General features: G+C 39.8%; 1 protein-coding gene across 1 annotated transcript in view; it reads left to right on the forward strand.

Moving 5' to 3' along the window:
- Positions 1-24,578, forward strand: part of col4a5 (collagen, type IV, alpha 5 (Alport syndrome)) — a 94,571-nt gene that overhangs the window by 53,429 nt on the left and 16,564 nt on the right. Inside the window, exons 9-36 of the mRNA XM_062994255.1 lie at positions 3,343-3,423; positions 4,845-4,907; positions 5,800-5,835; positions 5,972-6,013; positions 6,119-6,211; positions 10,113-10,166; positions 10,344-10,400; positions 10,491-10,535; positions 10,648-10,701; positions 12,089-12,130; positions 12,275-12,365; positions 12,482-12,517; positions 13,926-14,165; positions 14,316-14,405; positions 15,161-15,231; positions 15,326-15,514; positions 15,662-15,830; positions 15,924-16,016; positions 17,935-18,039; positions 18,187-18,284; positions 19,116-19,266; positions 19,474-19,587; positions 20,453-20,620; positions 20,737-20,826; positions 20,908-21,048; positions 22,610-22,708; positions 23,016-23,245; positions 23,378-23,504. Of these exons, the coding sequence (XP_062850325.1) occupies positions 3,343-3,423; positions 4,845-4,907; positions 5,800-5,835; positions 5,972-6,013; positions 6,119-6,211; positions 10,113-10,166; positions 10,344-10,400; positions 10,491-10,535; positions 10,648-10,701; positions 12,089-12,130; positions 12,275-12,365; positions 12,482-12,517; positions 13,926-14,165; positions 14,316-14,405; positions 15,161-15,231; positions 15,326-15,514; positions 15,662-15,830; positions 15,924-16,016; positions 17,935-18,039; positions 18,187-18,284; positions 19,116-19,266; positions 19,474-19,587; positions 20,453-20,620; positions 20,737-20,826; positions 20,908-21,048; positions 22,610-22,708; positions 23,016-23,245; positions 23,378-23,504 (2,869 nt within the window). The remainder of the gene's footprint in view (positions 1-3,342; positions 3,424-4,844; positions 4,908-5,799; positions 5,836-5,971; positions 6,014-6,118; positions 6,212-10,112; positions 10,167-10,343; positions 10,401-10,490; positions 10,536-10,647; positions 10,702-12,088; positions 12,131-12,274; positions 12,366-12,481; positions 12,518-13,925; positions 14,166-14,315; positions 14,406-15,160; positions 15,232-15,325; positions 15,515-15,661; positions 15,831-15,923; positions 16,017-17,934; positions 18,040-18,186; positions 18,285-19,115; positions 19,267-19,473; positions 19,588-20,452; positions 20,621-20,736; positions 20,827-20,907; positions 21,049-22,609; positions 22,709-23,015; positions 23,246-23,377; positions 23,505-24,578) is intronic.

A 24,578-nucleotide genomic window follows, 5' to 3' on the forward strand; every position in this document is an offset into this window, starting at 1 on the left:
GACCCTGGAAAGACTGGACTCAGCTGCGAAAACACTGGAGAGGCGTCCGAAATCAGCTGCTTGGACCCTGGATATGCGTCAAAAGTCAGCTGTTTGGACCCTGGAGAGACTGGACTCAGCTGCGAAAACACTGGAGAGGCGTCCGAAATCAGCTGCTTGGACCCTGGATATGCGTCAGAAGTCAGCTGTTTGGACCCTGGAGAGACTGGACTCAGCTGCGAAAACACTGAAGAGGCGTCCGAAATCAGCTGCTTGGACCCTGGATATGCGTCAAAAGTCAGCTGTTTGGACCCTGGAGAGACTGGACTCAGCTGCGAAAACACTGGAGAGGCGTCCGAAATCAGCTGCTTGGACCCTGGATATGCGTCAAAAGTCAGCTGTTTGGACCCTGGAGAGACTGGACTCAGCTGCGAAAACACTGGAGAGGCGTCCGAAATCAGCTGCTTGGACCCTGGATATGTGTCAAAAGTCAGCTGTTTGGACCCTGGAAAGACTGGACTCAGCTGCGAAAACACTGGAGAGGCGTCCGAAATCAGCTGCTTGGACCCTGGATATGCGTCAAAAGTCAGCTGTTTGGACCCTGAAGAGACTGGACTCAGCTGCGAAAACACTGGAGAGGCGTCCGAAATCAGCTGCTTGGACCCTGGATATGCGTCAGAAGTCAGCTGTTTGGACCCTGGAGAAACTGGACTCAGCTGCGAAAACACTGGAGAGGCGTCCGAAATCAGCTGCTTGGACCCTGGATATGCGTCAGAAGTCAGCTGTTTGGACCCTGGAGAAACTGGACTCAGCTGCGAAAACACTGGAGAGGCGTCCGAAATCAGCTGCTTGGACCCTGGATATGCGTCAGAAGTCAGCTGTTTGGACCCTGGAGAGACTGGATTCGACACAGTAGCTGGACTAGTTTGAACTAGTGAAGAAGACATGGACTGGACTGACTGACACCGGCGAACGTAAAGCTACCCAAACTGGCAGGATACAATCATAAACTTTCCTAACCAAAGACTTAGACTGACTACGAGTCAAGGAAACAGACGGACTTGGCAAAGGACTCACCCGAACCTGAGTACCAGAAAATGTATCCCGCATGAGGCCCTTAAACCCTTGCACTGAGTTAAGCTCAGCTCCCTTCTCAGTCCAGAGCTTCCTAGCCCATCTGCGAGCTGCACCACTAAGCCGAGACATCATAAACAGCACTTGCTGTTGTTCAGTGGGCTTAGGGTCACTGAGGTACTGCAAATAGAGCCGGCTCTGAAGGAGGAAGCCTTCAACACTATGGTTGCTTCAATCATAGAGAGCTGGCCTACAAAGTGCAAAGGTCTGATGGAACCCCATGGAGTCAAACTCCGGGAATTCAATAACCACCGCCATCTCGCTGTGTCCTAACGAGGAGAACTATTATGTCACGGTGGGGCACTACGGCTAGACAAAAGGGCGGACACACACGCAGAGATGTGAACTAAAGCAAGGATATATTTATTAATGAAGACAAGTGCTATTTACATAGTAACACAACCTAAGCACACGGCTAGTAACATAAGCTAAGCACACGGCTAGTAACACAAGCTAAGCACACGGCTAGTAACACAAGCTAAGCACACGGCTAGAAACACAAGCTAAGCACACGGCTAGAAACACAAGCTAAGCACACGGCTAGAAACACAAGCTAAGCACACGGCTAGAAACACAAGCTAAGCACACGGCTAGTAACACAAGCTAAGCACACGGCTAGTAACACAAGCTAGAAACAAACAGTAAAACAGAGTCCAAAACAGAGTCCAAAACAGAGTCCAAAACAGAGTCCAAAACAGAGTCCAAAACAGAGTCCAAAACAGAGTCCAAAACAGAGTCCAAAACAGAGTCCAAAACAGAGTCCAAAACAGAGTCCAAAACAGAGTCCAAAACAGAGTCCAAAACAGAGTTCCACACCATAAATCCAGTCCAGTTCAATAGTTCTCAGAGTCTGTAGAGAAGCTGCCTCCTTTTATCAGGAGCAGCTGGAGCTAATTAGCCCAGAAGAGCCAATCAGGAATGGGGTGTGGCAGGAGACAGTGTGCTCATGGAGAGGGGGGCGTGGCACCTCAGGAGCACACACAGAGGCTTAAAGCGAGACACTTTTATACATAACAACTTACTTTATTTTACAATATTAAAACATGATTTAGACACCGTATATCTCCTTTTTCTTTAATACTTTATAAAAACTAGCATTGGTAGTTACCACAAAAAAAGTAATCCATTAAAAAAGACTAAACTTATTACTTCTCTGAAAGAAAAATCATAATGGCACTGCTTATTACTTTACATCTGGTACCCTAGTAAACCCATACAAGATGATTTATCCTGGTCAGTGCCATGTGGGTCCGGTTTCTCTTAAACCTCCGGGAGTAATGGGGGTAACACACCCTGGAAAGGACGCCAATCCATCGCAGGGTCTCAGCCATCCCCCCTCACCATCAGACATAGTCATTCATGTCTGTATGTAGATGCCTGGCCATTGGATAGCACAGCTGGAGATTTGGTTAACATAATTAACAGATCATAATTCGTCTTTACTGCTGGAGACCCTCCACTTCTAACCGAGGAGGGTCGCAACCATCACTTGCCCCCTCTGACTCATGTGCAATACTGAACGCAATATTTTACTTGCACGAGGCGGGTTCATGTGGGGATCCGTTTTGCACTCAGAAAGTCATGCACATCTCCATTATCCCCAGTCTCACTGTGTAGGAGGCGCCACTGCTCAGCCAGCAGTGGCTGTAATTACAGCAGTTATAAGGAAACCCTGTTCAGCTATTGTCTGTGTAGGCATCCAGATGGCTGATAGCAGAGCTAGGATTCAAACTCGAGAGCTTGAGATCTCAGCACTAGTAGACTAGAATATTTTACCACTGATCCACCGAGCTCCCCATTACAAATGTATGTTTAATAAAGGAAATTATTGATAGTAAACCCTATCTGAATTACCTGGATTTTTGCATCAGTTTCTAATAATGTGGTCTGATTGTTATCTCACTCTTAACAATAGAAAAAGCTTTTTGACTAAACTTATAACACATCTTCTGAGGTCTTCTAAAAGTTGTTTGCCTCGAACAATACAACTGTTTGTGTGTCATTAGTTTAGTTAGATTGTCTTAGTGGATAATTGGGAAAACAATCAGACCACATTCCATTAGTAATTAATGCCAAAATCCAGCTAATTCCAAAGTGTTTACTTACTTTTTTCCTGCAATTGTACGTTCTATTTCTTAATAATACCAAGCATTTTGCTGTAGAACAGTGTGAGACAGGAGCACACAGCTTGTTAAGTATTATAATCTCTTTCTTATTTTGCCTTGGCAGGGAGAGCCTAGTGATGTCATTTATTCAGAAGATTTTGGCCCAAAAGGGGAACCTGGGCGTGAGGGTTCACCAGGTCCTAAGGTATGTCATCAAGCCTTTTAAAACTGAATCCCTGTTTGTGGCAGCTAACTGTAAACATTGTATCTGTATGTTAGAACTAAGTTGATAATTTATTCTTGGTTATGATTAAACATCGATCACTAAACAGAGGTGTAGTCAGACTAGTATACTAGATGTACTATACTGTAACTAGTCAGGTTTTTCTCATTTTATTTCTCATTTTATTTATTGCATGTATTTTTTTCTGCAGGGAAAGTGAAGCATATGCAGCAATATAAAACATCAAAATCTTTGAGACAATGGCGCCCAGGTGGCATAGCGGGATATTCCGCTAGCACACCAGTGCTGAGATTCTGAACTCCTCTGTTTGAAACTCAGTGTTGCCACCGGTCGGCTTGGCGCCATCTAGGGGGCATAATTGGCAGTGCTTGCAGAGAGGGTTGACCGAAATATGTGGGTGGGTGCATGAGTGCATGGGTGGAAAAGGGTTCCGCTAAGGGCTGTGCACGGATCGGAGGAGGCGTGAGTAGCAATATATCAAATCCGAGATCCCCCAGCAGCGGAAGACAAATTGACTACACTAAATTGGGAGAAAAAAGCACATATATATAATCTTTAAGACTGTAAAAACTAACAAAAGATTCCTGATAATGATTAAGCTCAGGATTATCCACATATATATTTATTTAATCCTAAAAGTCCACTTTCAAACACAATTTTAATACTTTTACAATAAAATAGGAGATGTAGCGACAACCTTGGCTGGTAAGATAATGTCAGGTAGCCATAGTGGCCAAACGGTTTTCTCATTGACTTACATGTGAAATAAGCAGCTCATTCTGTGTGTTTGTTTTATTGCTGTGATTCTTTTTTGATAATTGCTTGTTTTTTTTATACAGACATTTTAGTTAGATTTTAGCTTTGATTTTAACAGCGTTTTTGTTTAAAAAAAAAAAGAGATTTCTTAACATTCTTAAAATACTATACTATTGCGCTTCCAGTTACTATTACTATTATATATGTTAAATTTTTCAGGATTTGAGACAGAGGTGACTAGTATTTGAGCAAATAGCCCTATCTTATAATCTAATCGTCTTGTTATACATAAAATCATCGGAACACTTTAGAAAGAATTATAGGAAATTACTCAAGCAAACTACGTATATTGTAGTTGGATTGTAAATGTAATTTAATATAAAAAAAACTCTCTGTATCTAACGTATCAGACTCATTCTTATTATATTCACATGAATGTATTAAAACCTGCAAAGAAAAAAGAGTGATTGATTGTGTGTGTGGGTGCATATGGCCTTGATTACTTCACTGGACAAAAATACTTAATTGCTGTCTGTGGTAAACTAGTACATGTAATAGGTTTGTATCACTTGAGCTCAAGCTAAATATATTTTGTCACTAACCTGCTTGTGTGTCTGGTTGTGTAGGGACAGCCGGGACTGCCTGGATTGCAAGGTCCTGTTGGTCCTTCTGGCCAGAGAGGTTACCAGGTATGAAATTAGTTTTCTTTATTCTGCTTCAGTCACAGACTGTTCTTGCGAAGTCACGGGTGTTGTATGAAGTTTTTAGTACTTCTACTGAAGTATCCAATATCATATCCAATAATAATAATAATCCAACTTTTTTACAATATGGTAAAAAGGAAGGTGCATCATTCTTTCACTACATTGAGCTTATTTGCTGTTTGACACTTAATTTAGTCAGTGTTCTAAACCACATACTACTACTAGTAAGGTGCTATCTAGTTCATAGTATTCAGGAGGGTACTGCATGGTTTGGGGAGCAGCTTTCTTTTTATTATGAAGTAATAAATACAGAAATACATTTGTAATAATTTAGTAGATAATGATGGTATTTGCAGTGCTCAGGTGGCACAGTAATCGTACAGCAGCAGTGCTTGCTGGTTCAAGCTCCACCACCACCACCAAGTTGCCACTGTTTGGCCTACATTTGTAAGTCGCTTTGGATGAAAGCGTCTGTTAAATGCCATGAATGTAAAATTAAAAAATCTAATTTATGCTAGCTTACTACTGCTGGGATCGATGGTTTGAATCCCCAGCAGTGCTATCAGCTAGTCTGGTGTCTACATACAGTCATGATTGTCTATGTCTGATAAGGTTATGGTCAAGGCCATGCGATTGGGTGTGTTAGTGAATTGTGTACGTTGATTGTAGGGAATCCGGACCCACTGTGACCTTGACAGGATTAAGCCGTGGTAAAACAAAAAATTAAATGAAATAATGGTATTTTTTTTTATTCATAAGAATAAGTATAGCGAGTGCAGTATCTCAGTTATATTCCTCTAAATTTCAGTAGATCAGATGTATTCATTTTGATTATACTTGTTTGTAAATACCTGTTAATGAATATCTTTTTTTACAGGGTCCTCCTGGTCTTCCTGGACCATCAGGTCCTAAGGTATCCTGATTTTTTTGATCTACCCTTTGTTTTTCATGTCTAACCCCGTGTTTCTCTGTAAAATCACTAATGCTAGTTTCTGTTATTCAGTTATACAGACAAATATTGCATATTACAAAATATTGTTTTCTGTTAGGGAAATATGGGACTGAACTTCCAAGGGCCAAAAGGAGAGCAGGTAAGAGCCGCTGAAAAAGATTATTTCAAGAACTTAGGATAATTAGTGTTATTCTATTAATGCATTTTCTTATTCTACATTCTTTGTATTTTATTGTGTGTGTAGGGTTATCAGGGGGTACAGGGACCTCCGGGGCCACCAGGGCAAGTTGATGAGTTTAGTAGACCAACCGATGTTGTGATTCAGCAAGGAGAGAAGGTACACTCATTTTTTATTAATTATTTGTGTTGAAGTCAAAGTTAAGTTAGTGTTTAATAGAACACAAATAATAATTTATATTTTAAAGCCCAACCCTAGTTAGGGCTGTCATTCAATTACTAAAACAATAAAAAAAAAAAATAGCAAAATATCATCAGGTAAAACAGAACAGTCCAGAAGAGTCCATAGGCAGCTTTTTTATTTATGATTTGTATGTGCTTTCAGATACTGTGCAGTACAATGCCTCATGCACACCTGCCCACAAACATTCACGAACATACACACACAGTGCAGGACATAAAATAACTTCAATGAAAATACCCTTTTTAATGTGTTCTTTAATGTGGAAAATGTTAGATTTTTAGTATAAATAAAAAGTAACAGACAATACTGACATGTAACTGTCCACTGGTGCTAATAATGCTGTTAGTGAGACATTTAACAGTGAATCCATCCACCCCTTATATAACCAACCTGTGTTGATGGTTCTGACGTAATAAACAGATACTTTAATTGACCCTACAGCTATTAATTCATTCATAATTAAGAGTGAGGTACTCTTAAAAACTTAAGCCTTAAACATTTCTCAGCTGCATTTTCTCATTGTGTTTTTATTTTCGACCACCAGATGGCACCACAGTAATTTATGTGCAAATCTATATTAACCACTAGGTGGTACCATTGGTCGTTCTTCAACTACCTCTTTGCTCTAAGCTTTACTTCATTTTTTACTTCATTATGACTTACATATACAAAATTAAAATAAAAAGAATTAGAAAAATTAAAATGACAAAACATATCTGGTTGAGACTGATTTGTCCTGATGATTAGGCAGGACTGTCAGAAGCTGCTGGAACATATGTCGAATGAGGTTTTCATTAGCATGGACTTTTCTCTGTAAGAAAGAAGTCTGTGCTTGTGAAGCTACATTAGTGTAATTTATAAAATAATTTTACCCAGTGAAGAACCTTTACTGCAGTACATTCTTTTTATTATCTAAAAACAAAATTAAAATTAGAGACCCTGTAGGCACAATGCAAGTACAAGTATTTTACAGTTTATTTTTTTATTTTGCATATTTGTCTAAGGTATATTAAAATTTAATAGTAGAAAAAGATAACTTATTAGTAATAAAAAAATAACCAATTAAACATAATTTTTTTTTATAATAATGATATTTATTGATGGAAAATGCTCTTCAGCCTTATCTGTTACGAGGTAATTATACCCTTAGCAGCTGAATCAACCAGTTAGCCAAATTTGATTGACAGTTGGGTTAAATATCACTAGCCAAGTTCAAAACTCATGATGCTTGTGTTCTACAGAGAATCAAATACAACAAAGTCATTTAAATCTACCAGTGTGGAAAGAGTTACAAAGCCATTAATAAAGCTCTGGAACTTCAGCATTGTACCATTGTATGTTAAGAGTAACAAGAAAACCCACCCATGTTGTTGCTACAGACTAACAGTGTGCTGACTGCAGCTGCTGCCATACCCAGATTTATTTGCTATCTTACATTAGCGTATATAAATTCATATTTTTGAAATTTTTTTATACCAGCCTTATGTTATTCTTCCATGGACTAAATACGTTGTTTATGACTTCCAAATCCCAGAGTTAACGTTAAATTCTTAGTGCCAGGAGTTGGGGAATTGACTCTGTTTTAAATCTGACTCCCTAATATGCAATGCAGTCATTTAAGACAGTGGTCCCCAACCACCGGGCTGCGGACCGGTACCGGTATGTGGGCTATTTATTACCGGGCTGCACAGAAAGAATGAATAATTGGAGATCGCTAGGAAAGCAGTTTTCACTGCTTCTATTTCGGGTGTTATTGTCTTATTGTCACCCCTAGGCAGGGCCGGAGTTACCCCTTTTTCAGCCCGGGAGTTTCATGCCCAAACCCGGCCCACTTTTTCCATGGAGGAGGAATTTGAATAAATGAAACAGCAGCTAGCTCTTACAATGCCTTTTTATTGGGTATAAGTTCAGGTATATGTTGGTAAGTTAACAGAAAACACTTCACTTAGACATGTTTAATTCAAATTTAAATCAGATAAAGATTTAAAAGGTAAAAAAAAATGTGATAAAGATGAAAACGTATTTACATTTGTACAGGAGCAATAAGTTGAAATAAAAATAATTTGAAATTAAAATTGCATTTGTCTTCCCCACAGAGAGGTGCTCTATTGTTAGGTTTACACTAAACCCTTAAATAGCTTCACTACACGCATATTTAGTATAGGCTACCTACAGCATCAAAAGCCTCCTAAGCAGTGCACTGGTTTCTGTAACTTTATTAATAACGGTGTCATTGTCTATAGACATGAGACATGGCTTATTTCATTAAGGGTTAGCCTATTTTGCTGAATAACATAACATGCTTGAATTTTTTTTTTTTTTAAACAATTTAGCCTATATTATGATGGTGTAAAATTGATAGTGATTTAGGCTATTTGTCTCCATTTGTTAAAATAAATTAGGCTATCGTGCTGACATCTTTCTGAATGTCTGAACAATTTAACATATATCATGTACTGTATATTCTCTACATTATATTTTACATTACAAATAACTATGTTAGTTTAAATAACTCTGTTAGACTATCCTCTACCTGTCCCTTCAGTAGTCATGGCCTCCTCGGGATCATCAGTACAGTAGCGCCGGAACAAAAACATTCCATTAATGAGTTAGGCTATTTAATATATTACACTTCAAATTACGTTTATTATTTTCAGCTTAAAACTGGATATTTGTGATTAATGGTGTGTATTGGGTTCTACAAAATAAACTACGCTAAGTTGACATTGCAAATGTTGCGCAATAGCCTTACAGTGACAATACAAAATTATTTCCATATCTCTCTTTACCGGCTGCATGGGGTCTGTCCTCTGGAAAACAGGTCTGTTCATTTGGCAGCTTTTTTTTAACCTGGCCTTTTCGGCTCCACCTGGCCTCTTCCTGCCCTCCATCACCACCGACTGATGGTTTGCGCTATTCTGTTGCTTTATTTACTTTTACCGGCGCTCCAGAAAAGACGCCTCGTGGGCCAAACCAACTTAAACATTTGGGAGTGGAGAATTCCCTCAGATAGTAGAACCCATCGAATCTACTGCGATGTAGGGGCAGCGCTGTCAGATGAATGGAGAATTAAATGCAAGAAGAAGATTAGATAAGTGACAGATGAGTGTCAGAATTATTTTTCCCATCCAACCGGCCCAAACTCGAGATTGACATGAGCCAGCCCATCGGGAATCCTCCCGAATCTCCCGATTAGCCAGTCCGGGCCTGCCCCTAGGTGTTAGCAATGTCTCCTTGCAGCAAAAACAGCTCATTTTACGTTTGTGAGCAATATTATTAAATTATATTAAATAATATAAAATTCTCCCTTCCCCGCCTTTCCGTGAAATTATATCTTAAATAAAACCGGTCCATGGTGCAAAAAGGTTGGGAAACGCTGATTTAAGGGGTCAAGGGCCTTGCCTAGGGTGCTACAGTGGCGCAGCTTGAACCGGCAACATCTGGATCACTAGTGCCTTAATCGCTCTACTATTGTCATAACTGAAATGTTTTGATAAACGCAAAAATACAATAGAAATAGTAATCAAAATTGTGTACATTAAAAAATAAAACAATGTCGGCTTTACATCAGGCTCAATCTGCTTTGCTACTGGCCAGATGAAATTACTTTGAAGCTACGTGCAGCATTTGTAATGTAATGTTTACCTCTGTGTTACTTAATGTAATTAAATGAATCATTCTGCCATTAAATTGTCATTAAATTGATTGTAAGGCAACAAAGTTGTATTAGTGTTAACACAATTATAAGACTTGTAATATCTATTTGCCTATTATTTATTTAAAATCATCTGTTTACACTGTTTTTATGTAATTTTAGGGTGATCGTGGACCACCTGGACAAACTGGATTTACTGGCCCTCCTGGACTGCCTGTGTGTACTTTAAATAATTTTTTTCACAATTAGATGACATTAAATGATGGAGGATAACTATCTGTACATATTCATTATTGACAATTACTTGGGTGTTTTATTGTATGTGAGTGATTTTCAGGTATTCTTGTATTAAGGTGAATTAGGTAAACTTATTGCGCTGGGTTTGTTTGGCAGGGAACATCTGGAGGACAGAAAGGAGGGAAGGGTGAGCCAGGAGAACTTGGAAAACGGGTGAGTTAAGCCACACTTCAGGGACAGTATATTCAAATCTGTAGCAGATAAACTCATTGTTGGTGCTTATAATGTTTTTCATTTTCTCAGGGAAAACCTGGTAAAGATGGAGATCCTGGTCCTCCTGGATATCAAGTAAGATTTTCTTTATCAGCCCAAGTTAACATTGTCACATTAAGGTATCTTAGAATGTAACGTAATCTTTAAGTGACTTGCGATCTCATTGTTTGGTTTTGTTCTCTCTCAGGGCGTGAAAGGAGACATTGGTAACCCCGGTTTAACAGGAAGAGATGGTGAAAGGGTAAGATTGCATAAGGCTTTAAAATTATATTGTTTGCTTTCATTGATTCATCTGATTGTTATAGGGATATAGAAGTGTGCATTTTTTCACCAATTGTCTTCCAGGCTAGTCATATCCAATTACTCAATCCTAATTTGCCTCTACTGCTGCAGACCACAACCATCACACGCCCCTTCAGTATCGATCGTTTCTTTTCACCTACAAGAGGCGGGTTTATGTGTGCATGGAGAGTCACGCACTGATCTCCATTCTCCCCTGTCTCACTGTACAGGTGCCATCAATCAGCCAGCAGTTGCAGCAGTTATGAGGAAACTCATTTAGCCATTGTCCCAGAGGCCTTCTGATCACTAGCCCAGTACTTCCACCATTAAGCCACCACTTAAGGTCTTATTTTGTTTGAGCAGTTATGACCTTAACTGCTTAGTTGTTAAATATTTTACCGATATGTCCATCAGTCCACCAATATTGTCCACTAGTCAATGCTAGTCTACTTTTAAGTCTTAACTAAACTCTAAAATAGTGTTCTAAAGAACTTTAGGAACTTGTAGGTTAATACGTTCCTGTTATGGTTTTTAGTCATTTAATTTGATTAGTAATAATTTCTTACTGATTGTAAATTATTATATTAATTTGCTTTAAAGTTTGTAAGTTTTTAAAAGTCATGATTAATTACTTAATTAAATTAATTAACTAAATGGGTTTGATCCCCAGGCAGGGTGGTCCGGGTCCTTTTTGTGCAAAGTTTGCATGTTCTTTCCATGTCTGCGTGGGTTTCCTCTGGGAGCTCCCGTTTCCTCGCACAGTCCAAAAACATGCAGTCAGGTTAATTGGAGACACTGAATTGCCCTATAGGTGAATGGGTGTGTGTATGTGTGTGTGTATGTATGTATGTGTGTCTGCCCTGCGATGGATTGGCGCCCCGTCCAGGGTGTTACTGTGTGCCTTGCACCCATTGAAAAGCTGGGATAGGCTCTAGCATCCAAGGCGATCTTAATTGGATAAGCTGTTAAGAAATTGAGTGTGATTAAAATTGAGAGCTGCGTGGACAAATTTTACCCACATGTGAGATAACAGTCCACATCCAAATGTCAGTGCTAAAACATGTTAAAACATCCATCCCAGTCCAAATGATCCTAGCCATAAACTTCCTGTGAACTGTAAAACTATATTCCCTACATTTATGCACTTAAAAAATCTTTTTTCTTGTTTTACTACTGTAATGTTGACCCATACAAGGTTTTTTTTGAGTCTGCTCTCCTCAATATTTCATCCTTGGAATATCTAGCTTTTCTTGCCACTGCTGCCATAGACTTGCTCATTAGAGATTCTTGGACCTGAGTGCCTTAAAACAATGTCTATTTTAAAATATGACCTCTTTCTATCATAGGGTGACAAAGGTGAGCGAGGATTAACAGGACCTCCGGGACAGGTATGTCATTAATTTAAAAAAAAATTTCTAGTAAGTGCTGCATTTGTACCTGTCTTTATGTATGTATATAGTAACTGTTTTAAATGTTACTTTTTTGCATGGAAACAAACTGAAAAACTCATCTTACCTCTAATTTTTATTTAGGTGGTAATAGGACCAGGAAACCAGATAGGACAGAAAGGAGATCCTGGTCCATCGGGACTCCCTGGAAGGAAAGGAGAGTCGGGTTCACAGGGTGTGTGATTCTTTAGAGTATATTCCAAATGTTTTCAAATGATATAGAAATGGCATACACAAGTTTGTGATTGAGGACTTTTCAGCAATTATTAAACTGTTTATGGTGTCTCACAGGTGTCCCAGGCCCAACAGGTCGACCGGGAACTCCAGGTGAGAGACAAACTTCTCTCTAACACTAATTGCAGAATATCTTAAAGAAAAAAAGTTGTACTGAGGAACCATATACCTTGTATGGAACTGTCACTTAATTTATCTGTTTATAATGCTTTACAAGTTTCCAAACCCCGAAAATGTGAATAGTTTAGGGAATGGGCTAGTATGAGTGGAATAGCTGGTCATTCATGCTCCATTCACCTTTGTGTGCTTAGCTTACACTTCTGTTAATTAGGAAAATATATACAGTCATAACTACATGCTTATAAACTGTTTTTCACAATCTAAAATAAAATAAAAAGACATTGACCTCAGAAGATAATTAAAAATTAGGTGCTTGAGTGATGCAAGGTTTTAATACATTAGCTTACCACTGCAGAGAACTTGAGCTCTTTAGATTAAATCTCAGTGGCGCAACCAACCTGGCATCCAACAATCACAATTTGCCATGTGTGATTGAAGGAGGGAGGGTTGAATAGGGTTTCTACTCATTGCTGATGCATGATTCTAATGCTGAGTTTGGTCAAAACATTGGCATGAGTGTTGGGGGATTCACTTGGAGCATAGCGTGATTCTTCATACTCATTACGGCTCTCTGTGAGAATCCATTCCTGGCAGGGTCTAAAAGAAGCAGACTGGGACTGAATGCAGGTAATGTGAGTGTACTACAGTTCCAGGGTCATGGGGACTTGGGTTTTGTCCTTGCCTCTGCTAAATCGATGTGTGGAACGTTCATACCTGCATAAGGAGCAGGGGTAGTTTAGCGATTAAGGTACTGAACTAGTAATCAGCAGAAAATATTGAATTAAAATACATGTTGTGAATTTAAAATAAATACAATGCCAAATAGTTTATAAGCACATTTTTCTCTTTATGTTTATTACATCAAATAAACCCATTACTCTCTAATGGAAGATGAAGCAAGCAGATGGTTACCTGTGGAGGTATAAATATAAAAAAAATGATAAATCTTGTGTTTTACTATTAACAAATTATGAAAGTGATGGCAAATAGGAATGAATAAAGGAACGATACAGGAAATCGTTTGTACAAACATCGATCTCACTGTATAACTCATCCCCACTGGACCATCAGGACCAGGACTATCAGGGCAGACTCATGAAGCATGATCTGTCACTCTGTTTATGTCATTGCACATCTCTGGACATTTAATGCCTTTTGTAATTTTTTTATTATATTACATATTGCATATATATTTATTACATACCAACATTGTACTGCAATACTTATTAATATTTCTTACGCACCTTGACCCTATTTAATTCATAATTTTTAACTGAGTCTTTTATTTACTTAATACTTTTTCTATTGTACCTTGAGCTGTTGTAATACTTGACTTTCCCTCTGGGATTAATAAAGTGATCTATCTAATATTACATGATAGGTATCGGAGGTCAAGGCCCACCAGGTCAACCTGGTTTTCTGGGAGATAAAGGTCTAAAGGGAGATGAGGGACAGCCTGGACTCCCTATCCCAGGTCCACCTGGAAGAGCTGGACTACCAGGACAACCAGGACTTCCAGGACCACCAGGATCATCCTCTCCAGATAACTGCATTCCAGGTGCTCCTGGTCTTCCAGGCCAGCTGGGTGACCGTGGTTTCCCTGGAGAGATTGGTCAAAAAGGTGGGTCATCAAAATACAATACTGAACAAAAGATGAATCCTTAAATAAAACTGAGCCACTACAGAAGGTCTCATTGTGTTTGAGCAGTTATGAGACCCTCACTGCTTAGTTGTTGAACAGTTGACTGATCTTTAATTACTTGTTTTGCAGGTGAAAAGGGTGAAACATGTGTGAATTGTTTTTTTAATGGAAACCCCATTCCGGGACCACAGGGTCCACCTGGACCTCCAGGAAACCCAGGTAAGAACTCTAAAGTGCTCCTTTGAAATACAAAGAACTATTTAGCTTTTAAAATAGGGTGTATTGAATGCTCATTATTTCCTTTCCTGACGTTCCTTCCTTGTATCTAAACTCCATTAGCCGTGGTCAGGCTTGGAGGCAGAAATATCCACTATTAGTAAGACATTTGCTATTCAAGCAGGACATTGCATTGCATCTTTGTTTTCTAATGATTTTAGTAGATCAAATTCATTTCTATATACAGAGGGGGTCAAAATGTATACACAATTTAATAGATGTTATCTGTGGACTTTTTTTAAAGTTGAATCTAATTACAGTGGTAGCTTGTAACTCAAAATCTTCGAGAAATTTGTACCCTTGCCATTCTTGACATCAGTTCACATTCTGCATTATTTAATACCAAGACCAAGCATAGGTAGTGTGTTTGCAGCGCAGCTCTAGGGTCACAGGGACTTGAAATCACGTTCGGATAGTGGCACTGTGAAGTTTGGCATGTATAACTTGCTTCCATGTGGGGTTCCCTTGGGGACTTGGAGTGTCATCTATCTGTGAAAAAATACTAGTAGCTACAATAGTTCATCAAAATGAGTATGGGCTCCACTAACTGAGAGAGCGAGTGTGTTCTGCCATGCAGTAAATTGGCACCCTGTGCCGGATGGTGTGTTTGATATTTAGACTGAAGGTGTGTATTTACTTTTTGCACAAAAAACCTTTAGATGAGTTAAATGCTGAATGTTCTTCTTTCTTTATTATAGGCTTTCCTGGATCCCCTGGTCCTAATGGAGAAAGAGGATTTGCTGGCGGTCCTGGTCAACCTGGGATACCAGTAAGTTTTTTGACTTTGGATACATTTACTGTTACAACAATTTCCGCACAGGATATGAAGCCTTATGTGTGTGTGTGTCTGTTTACTTTTACAGGGTGCTCCTGGATCACAGGGTGTACCTGGACCACAGGGAGAAAAGGGTGATCCTGGTGACGCCATTGGTGGTGGTGTAAAGGGAGTAAAGGGAGACACAGGATTTCCTGGCTCTCCAGGACTTCCCGGCCCAACTGGGCCATCTGGTCGGAATGGCTTTCCAGGACCACCTGGTCCCAAAGGAGCACCTGTGAGTAGGGCAACCGTATTTTGGCTTTAAGTTAGGGGAAGAAGGGCAGCACAAAGGAGACAGTGGAATTCATTTCCCCCGTATATAGCTTATATGTAGCTTATTTTTGACCTGTATTTTTTATAGTTCATTTTTTCCATGTTTTAGGGTCCTCTTCTGGCAAAAGGTCAGCCTGGCCCTCCTGGTCCTCCTGGTCTCACAGGTCCTTCTGGAGACAGAGGCTCCCCTGGTCCCCCAGGATATGGCCCACCTGGAAGTCTTGGAGAGAAAGGATTCCAGGGTGTGTCAGGAAGGCCAGGAAACCCTGGAACACCAGGTAAGACCATTGCACAATGATCATCAGGAGCCTTTTATCATTATTACTAAAAGTGCTCTTACAACTTCATTATCTTTATTTCACACTTTGTAGGCCAAAAAGGTGATCCAGGTGAAACTCTTTCTGAAAAAGGGGAACGTGGAAATCCAGGACGTGATGGAGACTCTGGTCTACCAGGAAACCCAGGTAAATGGGCAAAGTTTTATTTTCACCTAACCAAACATTATGTGGCACTGTTAAATCTTTTTTAACAGAAATATTTCCTTAAAAAAGAATAGCTATGCAATCATAGTGTAGCTTCATATTTATACTCCCAAATAGAAAATGGTCAAAGGAACCAGCCTCTAAAGCTCAATACAAAAACTGTATGTTAAAAGATCACAACTTAGCAGGAATGTAAAATATTTCTAGTTCCACATGATTTTCCAAAAAAACAATCATTTAAAATCATTTATTTAAAATCAACTAGTATCATTAAAAGCAATGGTAGCTCAGCAGGTACAGGACTAGTAATTGAAAGGTTGCTGGGTCAAGTCCCACTCTACCAGGTTGCCACTGTTGAGCCTTTGAGCAAGGCCCTTAATCTTTAACTGTGTGCAGTATATATGGTCACAACTGTAGGTCACTTTGAATCACAGTCACAAATATGTCAGAGTGTTTAAGTAAGAATAGTTTTAATCATATAAAAAGTTGATATTTTTATGACCATTATTATATGACCATATAATTTTTGCAGCTTTTTGCAGACCATTTTTAAGGGTGCAGCTAGTGGTGTGGTATGTCTTGTAGCAAAACTGCAATCACAACAGGTGTAATTTTTACTTAACTAATGCACTGCAGTAGACCCTTGACTTACGAATTTAATTGATTCTGAAGGGCTGTTCTTAAGTCAAAATGTTCCTAAGTTAAACCTATTATTCCCATAAGAAATAATGTAAATAGAATTAATCCGTGCCAGACCTCCCAAACCACCCCCTTACCTATCCCTTCTAATGTCTTAAATGGCCTTTTTTGTTATAAATACAACTATATTTTTTCTTAAATCTTAAATTATAGAATAGACATTACTGTAATAAACAGTAATAAACAAAAATACACAGTAGTATTGTACTGTACATAAAAAAACACACGTCACATACACCATAATAAATTTCCTTCTTTTTTTCAATAGTAATAGATTTTTTCTTTTTCTCACCACTACGCTTTCTCTGCACCTTCTTTGGGGCCATTATGGTATTGAATTTTACAAAATATAAAGAAAACACCATCCGCTTGTTCGTATGTTCTTTCACTGTATATATATAGAGAGAGAGATGCTCGGAGTCAACTTGTTCGTGCCGTCACGTGTTTCATTTACATGCGTGTTTCTTTCGCATCCGAAATTTGTTTGTACGTTAAGTTGAAAAAAACGCTTGTAACCCAAAATGTTTGTATGGTGAACGGTTCGTAAGTCAAGGGTCTACTGTATTTGTTTAGAACTGGATAGTCAGGATTTAAGATGATTCTGTAAAAACCTAAAGCCTAGTGCTTGATTTTCTATTTGTCAACACATTCTGCCAAGGTCTAAGCCTCTACTTGAACAACTAAACATATAACACACGATTCTTCTGGTTTTTCTAACTCTACGGTCTCCATTTACTACTGTACATCCCATTACTGCCAGGTTTATGCTACACATAATCCATTTCTTTTTCATTTTTAGGGGGTGACAGCAAGGCATAAAAATAGGTCAAATATTACTCTAATTTACTCATAATTTATTTATTTAATCAATGATTTAATCATCATTGCTATGTTTTATTCAGGTCATTTATGTGCAATTGTGCTTAAGCTTTACAGCTTTAATTAGACTGGATTTTAAAAACAGGTAAATAAAACAGAAAAGTAACAGTCCTGCCATTGTGGTGATACAGCTTTATGTGGAAAACATGGTTATGGTAGACGTGTCTGTCCAAAACCTAGGGGCTTTCTTTTTTTTCTGTGCTATGAATTAGAGAGTTAAGGTTGTCCCGCCATTCATTAAGTAGAATAAAAAGAGTGAAGTACACTATACCTATATAAGTTATTTCTGTGAGTTAATGTTATATAATTTCTTTCTGTAAAGGTAACCCAGGTTTATCTGGACAACCTGGAACCCCTGGATTTCCTGGTTCCAAAGGAGAGCCTGGTCTCCTGGGCATTGGCTTACCTGGACCTCCAGGTTCTAAAGGTAAACACTACCACTCCATCAAAAACATCTTGCCCAAAGCCATTTAATTCCTAAGTTAATCTTAGCTATAAATGTACTCACATATACCAAGTTCTCACTAATAACAGAGCAACTGGAATGTTTAACATTACTGAACACATTTTGCAGGTTTCCCAGGTATTGCGGGCAATCCAGGAACACCTGGAAGGCCTGGACCTCCTGGAGTTGATGGACTACCTGGCAACCCTGGAGCCCCTGGGCCTAAGGTAAACATCTAGGGGTTGACCATAAAATAAACTAGCAATTCAAAGTAATGAAAAAACAGAGCTGTTGTAATGGGTAAGGGTGCGGATTATTGGCTCCCAGCGGAGAAAGGGAACAGGACATGGACAGAGCAGAGCTGAGAACTGGTTGTCACAGTATGGCAGTCTGCCCCCAGAACAGGTCAGGACAGGATTGCATGAATGGTGTCCCAACACCACCAACTGGCACAGCCTGTGTATAACATGTTTTTACAAATGGGATCTGCTCCAGAAATGGAATGTCACGCCACTTCTGTTGCGATTTCCCAGAGTGGTTCTATAGTGAGGCTCAAAATGCCAGCAAAAAACCAGACTGGAGCAAACCTGGTATCACAGCTTCTGAGAAATAGCAGATTTGCCAACAGAGGAGAAACCGTGATATATAGAAAATGTCCACTTGGAGCCTCCGTGCCCCCTCTGCCAGCCAAAATAGCAATGCTGAAGGACACAACTCCTAATGTGACTCACTGCCAAGCTCATTCAGCAGACTTTTAACTTCAGTCCCAGCTTTAGTGATATACCAAGAACACTTTCTCTCCACCCTGCTGTTACTGTGTCCTGCAGCAGCAAGATCAAAATAAAAATTGTCCAAATGACATCCACCCTTATCTTTATTCCCTGTGTCTCGTGAATTCAAGCCCCAGTTATGCTACAGTCATTTAAAGCTGGTGATTATGCAGTGCCAAACAATCTGTCAAATGATAAATGAAAGTTTATTATGATTAAATGAAAAGTTAAGTGCAATTAAGAAGCAGTTTTCAGTCACTGTATTACTGTGTGTGTGTGTGTCCACAGGGAGACCCTGGTTTTGGTATTCCTGGTCCTCAGGGTCCCCAAGGTTTGCCTGGCAGTAAGGGTAATCCTGGACCTAAAGGTGATCCTGGTTTCCCTGGAGGTCCTGGTTCCTCGGGTCGACCAGGTGTTAATGGTGCTCCTGGAGCCAAAGGTACAATGCAAAATTCACTTTAATCTGATTGGAGTTTTAATGATTAGGTGTTGATATTACGATTATGGCTTTGTTATACGTGGCTAGATATTATACATGGATATCACGTTTGCTAATGTAATGTCAGTCTTTGAGTCCTTTTGTAGTTGAACAGTTTAAAAAGACTAAGGCACAAAAGTTTTAAATAATGATCTCTCTTTTTCATAGGTGAACCTGGTTTAGGTGGTGCCCCTGGTCCTCAAGGCCCCCCAGGCCCTCCTGGTTTTGGTGTAAGGGGTCCCCTTGGACCCCCTGGACCTAATGGCCCTATGGGCCCTCCTGGTAAGCTCTACAATGTCTGGAAATTGGCAGTTAAAATAAAAGTTTAAATAATGTTTCTATTAATCTGAAATTAATTCTGGGTTTCTGTATGAAGATCGAATGCTCTACTGCAAAATCATTAATGATAGACAGGTCAGAAAAGTTTAGTGCTAAAAGCCTAGATGCCTGTGAAGAATTCACTACAAATTACTGCTTTATTCATTTGTTACATGTCCCTTTGATTTAGCTTATTTAAAGCATGAGGATAATTATCACTATTAGTATATTTTAAGTGTGTCTTAATTTACTGGGAACAGTTCTGTAATTAGACTGTGATAAAAGTCTTGATTTTCACTTCTTTGCAAAGGTTTTCAATTTTAAATCCCAGAGGAGCCACTATTGTTACCTACAGAGTTAAAACACTCAAGATAACATGATCAGTAGCTAAGCAAATCTGGCTAATTCCCTCTAATAGTTACAATAACATGAAAATGTTACAGGTATAGAGTGCCACGTAACAGAGGTGCCAGGTGTAACCCTGATATATTACTGGGATAAACCCAATCACAGGATGCTTAACTAAGCCATAAACTGCTGCTTAAAGAAGACATTCGCCAGGAAACATGGAAAATGCTGAAATGGTTTCTGAGAAGAACCACAGAGTGCTCCACCAGCTACTCAGTCCACCAGTGAGTTGCAAAATAAGTGACAAAATTCAAGAACATTAGATATGTCCACCTTAGTTCCAGGAATTACCCCAAATCATTTCACCCCCAGTGTAGCAAGTAACATTTCATTGAGCTTAGAGAATGAGAGTATACGTTTTGCACAAATCACTGACTGTTTTTATGTCTACACTTGTGTACATTTTGTGCTGTTTGCGCAGGTCTTCCTGGTTTGAATGGTGAAAAAGGAGACCCTGGACCCCCTGGTCTGGATCTTCCAGGTTTGCCTGGTGACTCAGGAGCCCCAGGCTTACCCGGACCTTCTGGTCCGTTAGGTCCTCCTGGTAACCCAGGTCTCCCTGGTCAAGATGGACAACCTGGATACCCTGGTAATATATTAAACATTTGTGTGCACTGCCACTCGAACAACTTAAACATGGTCATTCTGAATTAGTAGAAGTAGTATCCCTCTAACCAGCTTTTGTTTCTATTACCCATACTACAGGACCAAAGGGAGACATGGGTGTGATGGGTACTCCAGGACCTGCTGGTAACTCTGGAATCCCTGGTTCCCTAGGTGCACCTGGACCAAAAGGTAAGTTTAATTTTCAGCCCTTAAACAGCTCATAATTGAAATTTTATCCTTAGTTCATATCTAACTTGTCTGTTTTTTAAGGTGACAATGGTGTTCCTGGACGGTCAGGAGCCACAGGTCTACCTGGACTTAAGGGAGATAAAGGTGATCAAGGTATACCAGGTCCACCAGGACAAATGGTTGATACTTTTAAAGGACAAAAAGGAGAACCAGGACCACCTGGTGAGTATATGTGATGTTTACAAAATTGTGATAAATGCATGTTATGTTTTAAACATTGTAACAGGTTGTGTCACATCTCACAAGTGGAACCCAATTTTATTGAAAATAACCCAATTGCTTGACCAAGCTGGAACAATACTGTGGCTAAAAAGCCACAAGAAAAAATGGAAATGGCAATCATGAATAAATAAAGAGGCCAAAATAAGGGAAGCAAAGTATTGCAGTAGTAGTGTTTAAGATACTGGACTAGTGATCAGAAGGTTCAATTCCCTCTATTGCCAATTTGCCACTGTTAGGCCACTGAGCAAGACCCTTAACCCTCAATTGCTTGCATTGTGTTTAGTCATAATTGTAAGTCACTTTGGATAAAATGTCTACTAAATGCTGTAAATGTAAAGTAACAATTGAAAGACAAAAGAATTCTCAGCCTGCAACAGAGAAAGTGGATAAAACAGGGATAGTGCAGAGTAAAGAACTGCTTGCCACAATGATGACAGACTGCTCCGGACATCAGCAACAACCTGGTTCTCAGAAAAAGTAAAGATAGGGAATCCTGAACACAAGTAATTGACTGCAAAACACGAATATAAGCTCACACCATTAACTGGTGCAGCCTGAACCCGGTGTCATTCTGTAATGAACTTGCATAAAGAACTTGCTTATTCAGGCCAGTTCCTAATGTGACACCCACAAACTGCCACAATTCCAGCTAAGTTCCCAGAAATTAGAGAAAGTGTGTTGGGATAAAGGTCCAGAGATCAGAGTTTTGCCAAACTGAGGAGCTGGCAAATCTTTGAAAGAGAACTGTGATAAATAGTAAGGCTCCCACTTGAAGCCAATTAATGCTATAAAGCATCTGTCTCCCCACCGGCCAGAAGTGGCTATGCAGAAGCACATAACTTCAAACAGCTTATGTTTCCACATTCAGAATTCTTTGCCAATTTAGTAAAGTATCTTTATATAAGGACAAAAGCTTACGCTCATTGGCCACTTTATTGGGAATTATGAGCCAATCATGTGGCAGCAGCACAGTACATAAATCATATTCACATGGGACAAGAGCTTCAGTTAATTTTCAAAAGAAGCATAAGACTATAAAATAAACAAATGATCTTAGTCACTATTGGTACCAGACAGACTGATCCACTGAAATTTTTACACAGAACAGTCTAAGGTTTTCACAAAATGGTAAAAACATCCAGTAAGCAGCATTTCTGTGGCTAAAAACTTGCTGAAAGGCTCTCATAACACATAAAAAGTTACATTTTGTGGCAAATGGGCTACGGCAGCAGAAGACATAATGTTTTAGTCTTCTTAGCCTAGAAGAGAAATTTAAGGCTACAGCAGTGTCATTCTTGCTGAATGTTGCCTCGTCTAATAAATCTCAGCTTTTGAATAAATGGGTGTGCAGATTTTCATAATAGTAGCCAGTAGGTGTATAAATACACATAAAAAATTAACATGACTGCTGTCAGTCACGACATACAGATACTACATCCAAAAATCATTTAATTGTAGTCACTTATGTTTTTTAGTCACTAAAACTGTCTTTTAAATGCAGGTTTTACTGGAGGTCCAGGAGTAAAAGGTATTGCTGGTCTTCGTGGTGATCCTGGTCTCCCTGGACTAGATGGACGTCCTGGAAGCCCTGGACCCCCAGGTAACCTAATTACTTTGTTCAATGCCTTTTACCGTGATTGCATGTGATTGTCATGTGAATTTGATTCCTGCAACAAATCCACATAGTTGTTACAGAGTAAAAGGTTTGTAGATTTCCCATTTACCAGTTTCATTGGAAAGCTTGCTGCAAAGTTAGCATAGCATTTTTAGTTTTTTTTAATTCTTTTTATCTAATTCCTGATTCCATCATGTAAAGGTATTATGTATAAGGCAACTCTATAAGGTGCTTCACATTTTAGATAATCTATGTGTATAAAGGTTAAGGAAATACCATCTTTGCATTACAGGTCCCAAGGGAGAGCCTGGAAACCCAGGACAACCAGGACCTCAAGGCACCCCAGGATTTAAAGGCAGTATGGGTGAGATGGGTTTGCCAGGTTCTCCCGGAATTAAAGGAAACCCTGGTCAACTTGGCCGTTCTGGGGCTTCTGGTTCTCAAGGAGCACCAGGATTCCGAGGACCAAAAGGAGAGCCTGGAACACCAGGCTTTGGGCTGCCAGGATCTCCAGGAGCCAAGGTAAAAACAGTATTTGTGTGCAGTGTTTTTAGAATAAAACAATATCTGCTTAAAAACTATTTTATAAATAGTATATATACAAATAATACCATGCGCAAATGAGAGAGGAGCTAACTAGCTTTTGCTGGACAGGGTGATCCTGGCACACCTGGTATCCCCGGAAGCCAAGGGCCAAAAGGACAATCAGGACCTCCAGGATTTTCAGGAACCCCTGGTAGTCCTGGCCAGAATGGTGAGCCAGGACCTCCTGGATTCCAAGGTACAGTACTGTTACATTACATAATGTCAAAGAAAAAAAAGGATTCAACTTACGACTCATTTAACACTGAAATACAGGGGTTGGACAATGAAACTGAAACACCTAGTTTTAGACCACAATAATTTATTAGTATGGTGTAGGGCCTCCTTTTGCAGCCAATACAGCGTCAATTCGTCTTGGAAATGACATATACAAGTCCTGCACAGTGGTCAGAGGGATTTTAAGCCATTCTTCTTGCAGGATAGTGGCCAGGTCACTACGTGATGCTGGTGGAGGAAAACGTTTCCTGACTCGCTTCTCCAAAACACCCCAAAGTGGCTCAATAATATTTAGATCTGGTGACTGTGCAGGCCATGGGAGATGTTCAACTTCACTTTCATGTTCATCAAACCAATCTTTCACCAGTCTTGCTGTGTGTATTGGTGCATTGTCATCCTGATACATGGCACCGCCTTCAGGATACAATGTTTGAACCATTGCACATGGTCCTCCAGAATGGTTCGGTAGTCCTTGGCAGTGACGCGCCCATCTAGCACAAGTATTGGGCCAAGGGAATGCCATGATATGGCAGCCCAAACCATCACTGATCCACCCCCATGCTTCACTCTGGGCATGCAACAGTCTGGGTGGTACGCTTCTTTGGGGCTTCTCCACACCGTAACTCTCCCGGATGTGGGGAAAACAGTAAAGGTGGACTCATCAGAGAACAATACATGTTTCACATTGTCCACAGCCCAAGATATGCACTCCTTGCACCATTGAAACCGACGTTTGGCATTGGCACGAGTGACCAAAGGTTTGGCTATAGCAGCCCGGCCGTGTATATTGACCCTGTGGAGCTCCCGACGGACAGTTCTGGTGGAAACAGGAGAGTCGAGGTGCACATTTAATTCTGCCGTGATTTGGGCAGCCGTGGTTTTATGTTTTTTGGATACAATCCGGGTTAGCACCCGAACATCCCTTTCAGACAGCTTCCTCTTGCGTCCACAGTTAATCCTGTTGGATGTGGTTTGTCCTTCTTGGTGGTATGCTGACATTACCCTGGATACCGTGGCTCTTGATACATCACAAAGA

This window comes from Trichomycterus rosablanca, chromosome 4 (genome assembly GCF_030014385.1).
Source record: "Trichomycterus rosablanca isolate fTriRos1 chromosome 4, fTriRos1.hap1, whole genome shotgun sequence".
Taxonomy (NCBI): domain Eukaryota; kingdom Metazoa; phylum Chordata; class Actinopteri; order Siluriformes; family Trichomycteridae; genus Trichomycterus; species Trichomycterus rosablanca.